Source organism: Lepisma saccharinum, chromosome 3, assembly GCF_977018435.1.
Source record: "Lepisma saccharinum chromosome 3, izLepSacc3.1, whole genome shotgun sequence".
In the NCBI taxonomy this organism is placed as follows: Eukaryota; Metazoa; Arthropoda; class Insecta; order Zygentoma; family Lepismatidae; genus Lepisma; species Lepisma saccharinum.
Genome location: NC_139231.1, coordinates 55,663,986 through 55,678,606, shown reverse-complemented (window position 1 = coordinate 55,678,606; position 14,621 = coordinate 55,663,986). Strand labels below are relative to the sequence as shown.

At 34.6% G+C, this 14,621-nt stretch overlaps 1 protein-coding gene across 2 annotated transcripts in view; it reads right to left on the bottom strand.

Moving 5' to 3' along the window:
• Nrx-1 (Neurexin 1) overlaps nucleotides 1-14,621 on the bottom strand; it is a 743,918-nt gene that overhangs the window by 34,885 nt on the left and 694,412 nt on the right. For both annotated transcript variants that reach the window (XM_083118572.1, XM_083118573.1), the window contains one exon: nucleotides 3,537-4,139. In XM_083118572.1, the coding sequence (XP_082974698.1) occupies nucleotides 3,537-4,139 (603 nt within the window). The remainder of the gene's footprint in view (nucleotides 1-3,536; nucleotides 4,140-14,621) is intronic.

Sequence of the window (14,621 nt, the reverse complement as noted above, 5' to 3'; positions counted from 1 at the left end):
CTACCATTTCGGATCGTTTGCACTTTTATTATTATTATACCGAAAATCCCATCTCCAGAATGTCATCAATAACTCTCGAATCCCCCCCCCTCCCCATTCACTAAACCGAAAAACAAGCAAATAATATAAACGAAACACTTGCTGCAAATTTCACACCACAGAAGAAAGTAAAAGTCAACCTCCCACGGTAACAAACAAGTGTCTGTCGCCCCGAAAACAGCGCGTTCTTGTGGATGAATGGCTCGGAGTTGCCGGTCTATGAAATATTTTGTAGAAAAATGATAATAACGCTCACGAGAAAAATGCGTCAGCATACAAAGGTATTCATCCCAGCACAGTTCAAGAGCTAAAAGAGAAATGTTGGGCACAATATACCATCCATATACATTACATTTTTAAATGTCTTGGAGGGGGGAGGGGAGTGGCTCATTATCGAATCCCATAGTAGCATTGTGTTTACTTATGTTTTTCGTTTTTCTATTCATTCATATTGTCGAGTCAACAGTCAACTCAACACCCATCCTCATCAACTTATAGGCTGAAATGCAAATGAACTTAAATAAAATGTTGATCTCTGGAATGGGATAAACAGATACTCTCATACTCTGAGTAATGTATAAATTTGCAAATTGTTCACATAATTTCCCCCTGAGACAATGACGCCGCCAAAAAGGGGTTCACGCGCAAAAGTTAATACTCAGTCGGTCAGTCCATTCTGCTATCCTCGTTTCCCTAACGCAAAAACCTTGCTAGTGTAATTTTAACCTCGCATAAATATTTTGCATCTTATAGTTTACGCGAATATTCTACCACAAAATATCCTTGCTCTCCTCTTAGCAATCTTTTTTTTTTATTGCAATCGAGCACAGTGATCTATCTATCTACGCGTGACTGCTAAATGTGAGTAAGCTAAACATTCCAGAAAGAAATATATGTTGACTACTGCCAACACTGCAAACGCTGCCCAAATCCTTGGTACCCTGGCTTCCCAGACCTCTGTGCTTTGAACAGGGAAACGCAGGATGAGGCGAGAGCGGGCAGACCCAAACATATGGTCGGGGCTGATCTGAGCCAATGGGGCTGCCTTCCGAATTTCTAGGGTACTCAAGAGAAGCCGCTGCGTTTGCTCGTGGAAATCGGCAGAAACGCGGATCGGGTGGTTCGCGGAAGGCACATCGGGATCGTTCGGGACTGCGTCCAGGAAGGCCAGATGGTGCAGACGACACAAGGCAGTCCGTAGCATGTTCGTGCGGAAATCTGAATTTCTTGCAGTGGAAGTTCGGAACGATAACTTTCATGTTCAGGGAAGGCGAATAAAATATTTATTATTTTCTTATTGTGTTGTGGGTACGCATTGCGTACTTTGCGTATCCAGAATGCACGCCGCTGATCAGTAGAATGTCTCAACAACAAAGGTAGATGGTGTTACTACACGGAAAATTGTATGTTGGATGGGTAACGTGTAAAAAGAACAATTCTCACAAGTTTGGTGAGAAATTTTTTTACAAGCGGATGGATTAGTGATGGACACTCTGGTGTCCAGGGTTGGCAATTATTGTTTTGGATGAAGAAGTAATACAAGAGGATACGCTATTATTATACTATATTTCTTCTTGCAGTGGCGTGGCGTGACTTTTTAAAAAGTGTTACCGGCTATCAGTACGACATTTATGCCTGCTAGACGTTATTACAACCCCCCCCCATCCCCCCTTCGGTAAAGAAAACATTTCTTCGAGCTAGATATTTGTTCATTTCATTCTTGTTTTGCAATCAGCACAGTGATTTAGCTACAAACACTCCTAGAAAGAACTACCACTCATGAGACAGTTACCACGAAAATCCAATGAATAGTGGTAGACCCTTGTCAATTCTTTATCTGTCTCCGTTTCTTTGCAATGAGCTGCGAAGGGGAAGAAGAAGAACCACACTTTTCTCGGGTCAGTTTGACGTTTGTGTGGTGAGCACAGAGCAGACGACAGAACTCCGCTCCATTGTGGAATGGAAGCGCCCAGCTGTACGTACTACTGTTGCCAACTTAGTATTTTGGAGCAAGGTTTGTCCAAATCACGAATCACACCAAGGAACTATATTTTCGTCTATTACCTAACTGGTCTGAGTTGTAGTTCAATCCAGCCTTGGCTCTGCAGTCTACCTCTAGTTGCTTCACAGAAATTGTATTCCTATTTATAAGGGATTTAGCTCTTTTCTGCCAATCCGATGTGACAACACTGGCTGCCCCGGTGGGTCTGAATGGCAACAGGGCCCCTTAACAGGTATATGAATGACCCCATAAAGTCCTTCCCCGCTCTTTCCTTGCATTGGCACCCTCTTCTCCCTTGTTGCCTCTTGAGGGTAGTGGAACGACCTCCCTCTTCGCTTCTGTCGGCTGCAGAAAAAATGTCCTAGGCAATATCTACTCGACGGCAACGGGGTTCATTCACGTATTTAACAATGTTGTCATTTTATTGAAACAACTTTTTAATTCTTTACATTTTGCTGTTACCTGTGGTAACACCGGTTACATGCACGCCACGCCTCTGTCTTCTTGAAATATTAAACAATTAAATTGCCTTCATGAGGCAGTGCTCAGTGTGATTTTATTTGACTTCTTGATATTTGTTGAGAAATATTCTGAATCTGTTCTACATTCTCAAATTATCTCTATGTTTTTCTCAAAGGTTCGTATAACCACTTTTTGCAGATGCAAAATAATATAATAATATTATTTCTTAGTGTTTTTGTTATTTTTCCTAACATTTCGTCCTGGTTTCCAGAACTTTTTCAAGCTTACACCAAGATAAACACACAAGTCATGTAAAGTTGTGTGTTGTGTGTGTGTGTTTATCATGGTGAAAGCATGAAAAAGTTCTGGGAAACCAGGATGAAAAGCTAGGAAAAATAACCATATTATATTATTTTGCATCATTCTCAAATTGATTGTTCTTTGATGAAATGGGAGTATCTTCGTGAGAGATTACCACATGATGGGTTTCAATATATTCAACTCATAAATATATGTTGCATAACTTAGTGATCATGTAACCTTTTTCATTGTGCAAATTTTATCTGATTTCTATACATTCCCATTCCTGTTACTTTTCTTATATTGGTTATAACTTTATAATAAACTATTATATTTGTTGGTTTGGAGATTGCTAATTTTTGTAATTTTGTTATAATTTATTTGGAATTTTATTAAAAATTTAGTTTAGTTTTACTTGTTTACCTAATTATATGTTTTAATTAATTTTATTTAGAAATTATGATTCTATTAGTATATTTATTTAATTAATTAGAGGAATTAGGCAAAATTTATTCTCGCCTGTTTATCAAAAACATCTTTTCATGATTTTATATGAAGTATAACCTGTGATATATTTAAATATAGAAATACTGGCAATATGAAACATGTAACTTATTCAAACTATGCCTCTGTTTTCTTCACATAAAATCATAAATATAATATTCTTTTATGATTCATAGTTATCAATTATGAATTATATCTTTCATATTCTGAAAACACATCGAATACTTACCTACATAAAGCAAACCTGCAACATCCAAATTTTCATTAGTGCCAAGACTTGTAACAATTGCAATATTCTCGTCAACCATCAGAGTATGTTGTTTAGAACTGGGCCTTCCGATAGTAACAGCATGCCACTTATTATCATTCAAACTGCTTCGAGCATTATCACGCACTTTAACAGGTCCATCTCCAAGGTTGAAAATGTAATGTAAATGTCCATTGACCAACTCAATTGCCAAGAAATCTTGCTCTCGTCCAGCATTGTACATTATAAGTCCATTTGGCTCTTGGGTTTTGAATTGAAAATAAATATTGATTGAAAAATAAGCTTTCAATTGCTGCAGTCCCACGAAAGTATGTTTTGACGTAAAAGTTACTGGATGGTGTACCACTTGTTCTCGCTTTCCAAATGTTGCTGTAACCTCAAAGTTAGACATCTGCCCCGATCGTGCCATTTCAAAGAACTGGTTTCCATTAAATACGAACTGCTGCATGTGTCCAACGAAGCTAGGTACTGTGCTCGTCATCTGAATTTCCTCCTCTCGATGAAACAGCCCTCCAATGTGCATGTTCCGAAATTCCAGCACACTTTGCCTCCCCATTGTTTGGGCTGGAAAAGAAGATAAACACACTGTAACTACTGATTAGCATATTTGCTATCAATTTTTTTTAAAGGTGTTTGTGTGTGTGTGTGTGTGTTATACAATATAATTATTAGGGCACATAAATTAAAAGAAGGATTGTGATGAATATATTAATTCAATTCTTCCTCTCTTGAGATGCATTCAACACAGAGACAAAGGTAGAAAGAATTAGGTGATGATGAGAAGTATGTGACAAGTGAGTATATTGATTACTTCATTGAATGAGCTTATAGACAACTACTATGATGCTATTTGCAAAGTCAATAACAGATGACACATATACATACACAGAGCATGGTTATGGCAACAACTAGATATAACTGAATAAAAATTTGGAAAATTAATATACAATCATTTCAGAGCTGTAGATGATGAATTAATTTTCATGCAAATAATATATATTATGCACATGTATAATAAGCTTAAAAATTCATTACTTATTATATTTCATTTAATAATTGCCAGATATTTATTTTTCAATAATGGTTGTATTTTATCATACAATATGTATTGACAATATCTGCCAAAACCAGTTGGGTTCAAAGTTTTTCCATTTGATTAAGTAAATGTCTAGTTTTACAGAAGACAATAAAAATATGCGACCTGTATATCATGCAGCATGAATAATAATTCCATTGGGTAATGATATTTCAAAGTTATCCATGTGGTGATTAGAAATTGATTAAAGTGTAACTTTTAGGCACTCTATTTAATGTCAGATTGTGGAGAAGTACTTTTAACTTTCTATTGATTTGCTAGATATAATGACTCAGAATATTACTTTTCTATTATGAAAATTGTGTTAGGCATAAGATAGAGGATTTTTTAATTTATTTTTAGGAAATATAAGTGCCATAATGTACGGCATATATTTTTGTGCAAGAGAACATACACCTGTCTGTTAAAATAGTTATGTAGAAGTCTTCCTCATTAAATAAATTGTTTGTTAAATTCTATTATCACATACTAACTGTTATCTTAAATCACATAGTTAATTTTGTAAAAAGTATTTGAGAAAGATTTGCAACTTTCTCTTTTATATGTTCCATTTATGTTTAATTTTAGGTTAAAGAATGATATGTACTCTTATGGTAATCAAGAATTTCAAATACTAGGAGTGGAACAGACATAAACACTGTTTTTATATGAATATTCTTAGACACAAATAATTTTGATTCTTTTATAACAATGACAATCTGTAATCTACATTAAATCAGTTATTGATATTCTCTTTAAAAATTTAATATTCATTGTAAAAAAAATTAATTTCAAGAATATCTTCATGAAGCTGAATATAGTTACAATAGCTGGCTGTGCTTTCCTTTCTTTGGAGATAACTTTGGACAAATGAATATAAAAACTAATTACATTGTAAATAAAAACCTTACAAAATGTTTCAGTGACATTTCACGACTTTTTTAAAAACACTGACAGTTTATTCAAATGTAACAAAGAATAGTTTTGAATTATGTGTTGCTTTATCAAAACTAAAACATGAAGCTTACTTTAAATTTACAGGAAAAACATGTTCAATATAGTAGATATTTTCTCAATTATATATTTATTTTATTATGTTTGCAAGTCTGGAAGATAATAGATCATTAGTTTAGTACACACCAATCTTTTGTGTTAGGAAAAACATGACATTTAATAATATTCCACTTAACCAACTTGCAATTCCCAGAATGCATAATAAGAAAGATGAAGAAAGAACACAGAAGGAGAGAAAGAGAATGAATAAAGTTAAGATACAAGTTGTGCTGTATGCAACTGTACTCACATTAAGTAATTATAATTTTTGAAGTAATTGGAACATGTGCAATACAAATAAAAAATTACATTGCATTACAAATACGAAAAAGCCTTGTACATATATTATATTTTCCTATGCAAAAATATACATATAATAAAGGGATAAGCCAGGTACAGATCATAGCCACTGGTGTCATGGGTGAAGGGACTGAGAGATCAGAGCTATTTGATCATCCCCTGGAATTGAAATTGTTCATCTAGTTTATGGTCGTTAACAAAGAAAGAAATTTCAGTTAATTGAAATTCCTGCTAAATAACTGAAGGAGAAAATGAGTTAGTTCCAATAGTAGATTGTAAAATGAAGGAACCAGACCAGAAAATCTGCAAAGATAAAAAAAAAATCTAAAGTTTTCCAAATTCCATAAACTTTGCACACAAAATTTCCCCTTGACCTTGGGAGGGTAAAATTATAACAAAATTTGATGAGAATGATTTTGTATTTCATTGCATTAATGATTTTAAATCTGAAAATATAAAGAAAAACAAGATATTCCCTCACTGAATAGAAAAGTATCTTGCAAGAATATGATGATAGACAGGAAGGATAACAACCATTATTATTAGTTTCTAATATAATTACTAAACATAATTTATTATTAACTTTAATATTTTTGTTATAATTATGAGTTCAGAAATTTTATATCAACACGCAGATTTCCTCAACAAAAAATTCTGGCAATGTCCATGGTCATGGATACCAGGTACTCTGGGGCAAACAAGGTGGCAATCAAAACAGAAAATATTGCAATGGGGGCAACAAAAGAACTAAAATTACTACAGAGGATTTTTTTCTTGAAGACAATCATTTTTAAAAGAAATATAAATTTTATTAAATGCTATTATATTTTATGTATAGTATTGATAATTTTTAGTGCTGAACTCACTGTTGAGCTAATGGAGATAAATATATATACAGAATACACCACATGTATCCAAATAAATATAGAGAATATGTGATAAATAATTGCATACAGCAAACTTATCACAAATAATAAAGTCAAATACACTTTTGAGAAAATGACATAGCAATAATCATGCATCTGAACTCAGAAACATTCTGTCAATATAGGACACAAAATAATTATCATGATTTCCTTTTAAAATATTCATTTTTCTTACAGTGGCTCTTGAATTTAGTTCTATGATCAGTGTCACAGAAAGAAAGTGTAGGTTACATCATTACTGTAACAAAGAAATACCCACAACCTTCAACCTTACAACCGAAAACTTCTAGTCCCCAAAAACTTCTACTTCTATTCATCGATGCAATAAAATTACTCTGGAATTCAACAATGCTACCCTTGGCCGTATCTAACCCAACTCAACTACATCAAGCAGAAAGCACGTGTAAGCTTTTTTGTGAGTGTTCCTTCATCGATTTAATCTAATTATCCTTCATTCTCTTGGTTGTGATTAAGCTATGGAGGGGAGAAACATGATATCCCAAGTAACCACAACTGTTTGGCCAACGTCAGTTTTTACGTGGGAAAGGTTGACTTGACGTTGGTATTACGTTGGGCCAACGGTGGTTGCCAACCTAAGCCCAACCATGGAAAAGTGAATCAAAATCAGTTTTAAAAACAACTTTTTCATGCTAAGACAACTTTCAAGAGTATGCTGTAAATTCTAGAGTGTAAAATAAGTGACATGTAACAGTGTTTCTTTTCGAATATTTCAGTCACAGCACATACTGGAAATATAATATATTTTTAATGAAAGTAGAAGCTATTTTTAACTTGCAGTCACTCACCAGTCCTTTGTAAGCGGCCATAGATGACAGATGTGTTGGGAATAGCTTATTGTTTGTCTCTTTAGCTGTAGTAGAACAAGAACATTCTTACAGGTATTATTGTGAAGGTGGTTAAACAATGTTCCGTGTAGACTGAATTCAATGAAAGGTAGAAAACTAAGTAAACTATAGAAAGTTTTTGTGCTACCACTTGAAGGTACGGTGCCTTGAAAACAATGATACCATGTGACTGAGAAAGTGCTGTGTATTATTTTTAATTTTCATAAATAATTTGTACTATTGTTTACATTTGCCCTCACAATAAATTTTGTATATATATCAGAACACAAACCTATCCATTATTTAGTTTTTGGTACGTTGGGCAGCCAACGTAAATTCATATGTTGGCCCAATGTAAAAACCACACATCGGGCCAGTGTAAAAAACATGCATTGGGCCAACGTTGGAACCACGGCCAAAATTACTATTGCCCAACGGTATGTTTTTACGTTGGGCCGTTGGCCAACCATTTTCAGCACGGTTGACCCAACGTTGGGCCAACAACTTTTGGTTACTTTCGTTAGTATGAAAAATACAATAAATACAAAAATATCTTCCTTCTTCCTATAATTTCCTTGATAAAAATTCTTCTTGCTTTCGAGGGATACCTATCCAGTAATAATGCAAATTACATGCAAATCCCAAGCAAGAAATGGATATTGATGAACATTCGAACCATCAGTATATTCAAAAGCCTAGCATGACCTTGCAATGCTAAGCACTTTTCATAGTAGATAAATTACTTGAAATAATCTATGGCATGCATTGGTTCAGCTAACAACCAACAAGACATTTAATTTCAATTTATTAAAATTTCTGAAATTAATTTCAAATTTCAGAAAGATTTATTTATCAATCAACTTGGCTCCTTATGCCAGAGTACTTCTAACAACATATATCAAGGGACCACAAACAAAAGAACCTTTGACTAGAAGCCTTCACACATCTTCCTCTCAATCCCTTCAGCTCAGCCTACAGTGAAGCCAAGCCTGTTCCAGTCCACCCCTCCCCTTCATGCAGGAGGACAATGCACGCATACTTTCTGCAGTACCTCCATGTTGAAACAACATAGTTGTGTAAAAGTAGTGCAGGCAAAATGAGTTGGGAGTGTTGGGTCAGAAGAGTTGAGTCACAAATGCATCCAAAGTGATAGCATCCCAACTGTTGCACAACTGTTGTGCCAGGTAGATACAGCTTTTTTCTGACTGGTTGGAAAATGTTATGTTTCTCTTTGTTTAGTGGTGTTTAGAGTTAAACATGAGAATAATTGCAATTTTCAACATTACAACTATGATTTATCTCTGGAACTTGATTTGTATTGAAGATAAATGCATTTACACGAAAGTTTACACATTTGTGTGTCTCAATAAATGTCATATAAAATGTTTAAATTCCAATAAACTAAAAGTTGTACATAAAATTTACATTCAAGAGGCACTGCTTATTTTTTTCATTAATAACACAGACAGTGTAACACACTGAGAACATTGTACCACATAGAATGAACAAAATAATAATCACATGAATTTTCATTCCAAATTTATCACACATAAATCACATATAATTACTGCACTTAAATCACAGATCATCACAATATTTGTGAACAAATGTAAAGTAAGCAGCATTAGTAAAACATCAAATATTTTAATTATACTCACCTTATTTTACTACAATTATGTTCATTTATATGCAGTATCATTTCTAATATTGTATTAATTAAGTGCCAGTGCCAATAAAATAAGGTGCATTAGCTGCTAATAATCATTAATAAATATTTTAGGTGAATGTTGAATAAAAATGAAATAATATACACATTCTTTTTGGAAAATAGTCACTAATAACTTCAATTAGACTAAACCTTGAAAATAAACCGATTAGTAAGATGAAAGCTTCTTATACATGCAATCAATATTATACACAATGAGTAAGGATCTTGATTTTTCGATATTACTATCCGAAAATGGGTTTTACTTTTTAAAATTTAAGTGCTATACTTCTTGAAATAAATTGTATTTCAACAAACACTAAACTCCTTACAAAACCTGTTTCAAATTTTTAATCGCCACCAATAGAATGAATTAAAACAGTTAAAAAGGAATTAAAGCTGTGAATATAATATAAAAAGGGTGCATTTAAGACAATGATATTATGTCCCAATCAGAGACCACCAACAAAAATCGAGGTTCTACTTCTTAGAAGATAAGATTTATTTAATGCATTGTTAATGCCCTAAACCAATAAAACTTGTTTACTAAAAAATGGAAATCTTGAACCTTTTACCCTGAATAGTTAAGTTAGGTTATGCAGGTAAAGTCATGGATTTTCTTCATCTTATTTTTTCAATAGTTGCTATCAATAAAGTAATTGTATATTCTATCAATATTAAGCAGTGTTGATTATCTTGTATACCTGATTCACAAGCTTTACTTGTACTGGTCCCTTTGTTTGAGTTGTAGGAATATCTTAACATGCCTTAAACCTGTAAATTGTCCTAAATTATGATAGGACTTAAAGAATCTAATAACCATCTACAGGTTTAGACTCGGAAAAATATTCATTAATGGAAGTCAGTCAGTCAGAAGGTGCAAAATGACAAAGCACTGTTGTAACATTCTAATTATTCAAGAAAATTATTTTTAATAATAATTATAAATATTGTATGAATCATTATTATGGAATGAATCATAACTGGTTATTAAAAAATATATATTTAAAAAAATTCTTAGATCTGCAAAGAATATGTTTTGTCCCCATTCCCAAGGATAGTTTATATTGTCCTAAAATTGTTAATGAAGCAATGTAATTTGTTACTGAAGCATGATATGAAGTAACGAAAATTAAGGAAATAATTGTGTTATTAAGAGGTTCATATTCTAAAATTAATTTCTTGCCACTTGAGAAGAATAAACTTATATCAAAGAACAAGATATATTTAGCTGTACTTCTTTCTTTAAACATCTATACATGCAAGCAGCAGCCCATATGTGCATATGAACATAGTAGTGCATGAGAAAGCATTACAATATATTAGAGTAGACATTTCAATGCAATATTAATTTGTGGCCAATTTTCATCATTGCATTAAGCTTTGATGAACATTCTATAATTTGAGTAATATATGTCGAAGTTTTGTTATAGGTTTGCAACTTATGCGTTAAATTTAAAAATCAAATTATCACATCATATACATTGTTCTGAATGTTACTTCACAAGCCTATTTTCATGTTCTACATGAAATATATTTATATTGTAAATTAATTATCTGGCATAATATTTGTAAATGTATGCTTTCACTGTAGTTGTCTTTAAGGTAATTGAATTTTGAATGTTATTGTGACTGGAAAAATCAAGGTCCCTAATGATGAGACATGGGGTGAAACACTAAAAATTAGTAAATGAATGATACAGTACATGTGGTAATTATATACCTAACAGTGACAATTTGTGACACAATATTATTTTCTTGCATATGTATCAATTGGTTCAGTTCAACCAGTCATGTCTCAGAAGTCAAGATATTATATATAATGGAATGTAAATCCTTATATAGGTAATGAGAGTACATTAATTGCCAACACACTCTTAAAAAAGGTAATTATACTAACATATTGTTGACTCTTTTTTACATATCATGAAAAAGGTAGAGGAAGTAATCAGAGTTATTTTCACTTCATAAGAACTCTGAGTATCAATTTATATTCAAAAGCAGAATCCTTAGATACCATTTTTTAATATGATATAAATCAAAATGTTGAGGACGTCAACAAAGTCTTTAATCAATTTTATCAAATTTCATAATAATGATAAGGCAAACATTTGGAAAGAGTTTAGACAAACATAAACATGGACATGGACATCCCGAGGGAGGCCAAACCAGTTTGTAAATCTCCCTACCCCCGTTTTGGAAATTGGAATCATTCATTTCAAGTTACAGAAAAATCAGAAACCTTGTTATCTTTATTGTTAATGTTGAACGTTGTACAAAAGACACGCTTTCCCAACATGGTCAAATTGACTTATCATTTGTTTTTGCTCTGTAGTAAGTAGTCTGTGGAGAATGCTCTCCAAGGAAGGTTGTATTGTACCAAGAATGTAGCAATGTACATCGCGTCGCGGTCGGTCGCGTTAGACACTAATAAAGTGTTAATTAACTGTTAGCACGTGTTGTTACTCCTTGTACCAAGTTACGGAAATATCTGCATTGAAGTTCAACAGGTTATGGGCCCAGATACGTTCCCACTGCGACCGTGAAATTTGGTAGTTTGTCGGAGTGCAACAGTAAGTGTCGTCGTGGTTTGGAGTACAACAGGAAGTGTCCTTTGTCTTCCTAACCGGACTGGTGAGAGTTTTACACTTTCGGAAGAAGCGTGTTTCGTTTGCTGCTGAAGATGGAGTTCAAGACAACAGTAGACAAGCTAGAAGGTGCAAAGAACTGGCCGAGATGGAAACGACAAGTGGAGCTGCTGTTACGACACCACGATGTCCTAAAAGTTGTGGATGGCACGTGTACTTCTCCACAGGAACTTGGTGCTGAGTGTACTACCGAAGATCGACGTAAGTACGAAGCAGAGTGTAAAACATTCCAGAAGGCGGACATTATGGCACAAATGATATTGGTGAATAGTATGGATGATGCAAATTCGGAACTTACCAGCACGTGTGATACGTCTAAGGAAATTTGGAACAAACTAATGTCAGTATATGAACAAAGTTCAGCACAGCGTTTGGATCGATTGTCAGAGCAGTTCTTCAATCAATCCAAAGATGCAGCGGAAGACATTGCAACATACGTGTCCAAATTACAGAGAAATTTTCGTGAAATTGTTGAACTTCAACGCAGATATTTCCGTAACTTGGTACAAGGAGTAACAACACGTGCTAACAGTTAATTAACACTTTATTAGTGTCTAACGCGACCGACCGCGACGCGATGTACATTGCTACATTCTTGGTACAATACAACCTTCCTTGGAGAGCATTCTCCACAGACTACTTACTACAGAGCAAAAACAAATGATAAGTCAATTTGACCATGTTGGGAAAGTGTGTCTTTTGTACAACGTTCAACACTTCCCCTCAAAAACAACTTTCACAAGCTTCCCTTTACAAAAAAAAAACATTGTTACACTTTAACATAACAATAAGTACACTACTTTTAATTTCCCACTCCCATTAAGCCACATAATTTAGCAAACCTAACTTTTGCTAATGGTTTCGTGAGAATGTCTGCTACCTGACTTTCAGCATCAATGTGTTCCACATTTAACATTTTTTCCTGAAACTTTTCTCTTACAAAATAATAACGCACCGCAATATGTTTTGAGCGTTTATGAAATTCAGGATTTTTTACTAACTTAATAGCACTAGCATTGTCCACCAGCAGTGTGGGCATTCCTGTCAGATGAGTGATCTCATCCAATAGTCTTGTTAGCCATATCACTTCTTTCGCTCCCTCGCTGGCTGCCACAAATTCAGCCTCTGTTGTTGATAGAGCAACAGACTTCTGCTTCCGGCTCATCCAAGATATCGCTCCACCTGCATACTTGCATAGAACTCCAGTTGTTGAGCGTCTTGTTGTTGGATCTCCACCATAATCTGCATCACTGAAGGCTTCCAGGATCCCAGGATTATGATTTGAATTGTAGCATATTCCATACGCAGTGGTTCCTCGTAGATACTTGAAAATTCGTTTCACTGCTTGCCAATCAGATAGTCTTGGACTGTCCAATGCTTGCGACACTAATCCAACAGCATAGGAGATATCTGGCCTAGTGACTGTAGCCAGATATATCAAGCTGCCAACTGCTTCTCTGTAAGGCACACTAGTGTCTACTAACTGCTGTGTGTTTTCTTCCCCTGCATTTACACTTCCCTTTTCAGCAGGTGTTGACACAGCATTTGCTTCACTCATGCAAAATTTCTCAAGAATTTTCTTTGTGTAGTTTTCTTGACATACAAAAATAGAACCATCTTCCTTTTGTGTTATTTGTATGCCCAAGAAACAATCTAATGACCCAACCATAATTTCAAATTCTTCTTTTAGAGTTCCGAGAAAACTGTTGATATCTTCAATATTATTGCCAGCAACCAAACCATCATCCACATAGATGGCTACGATCATTTTCTTTCCATTTTTCTTACGAATGAACATACTGGAATCAGCTTTGCTGCATGTAAAACCATGCTTCGACATGAAATTCACAAATCGTCTATTCCAGCAACGAGGTGCTTGCTTCAGTCCATAAAGACTCCTTTTTAGTTTACACACCCGACCAGTCCCGTCATCAAACCCTTCAGGTTGACACATATAGATTTCCTCATCAAGTTCACCATAAAGAAAAGCTGTTTTCACATCAAATTGAGCTAACTTCAACCCTTCACAAGCTGCAACACTCAGCACAGTTCGTACAGTATCAAATCGAGCCACTGGACTAAAGGTTTCATCGTAATCAATCCCACTCTTCTGTAGATAACCCTTTGCTACCAGTCTTGCTTTAAATCTGTAGATACTGCCATCTGCTTTGGTCTTTACTTTTAGAACCCACCGATTATCAATAACTTTCTTATTGCTTGGAGGTTCAACTAGTATCCAAGTATGGTTCTTAGCCAAAGACTGCATTTCATCTTCCATTGCTAATTTCCACTCTGCAGCATTTCTTGATGACATGGCATCTTTATATGAGCTCGGTTCTAAGCAATCTACCTGTAACACATAACCATCTTGCCACACTGGTTTCTGCACCCTTTGACGATCTCGCAATTCATAACGTGGTTCACTTCCCCCAGTTACATCTCCTGTGATGCTTCTGTTTCCTGTATCATCGTAGTTTGCAGACTCACTACCAGG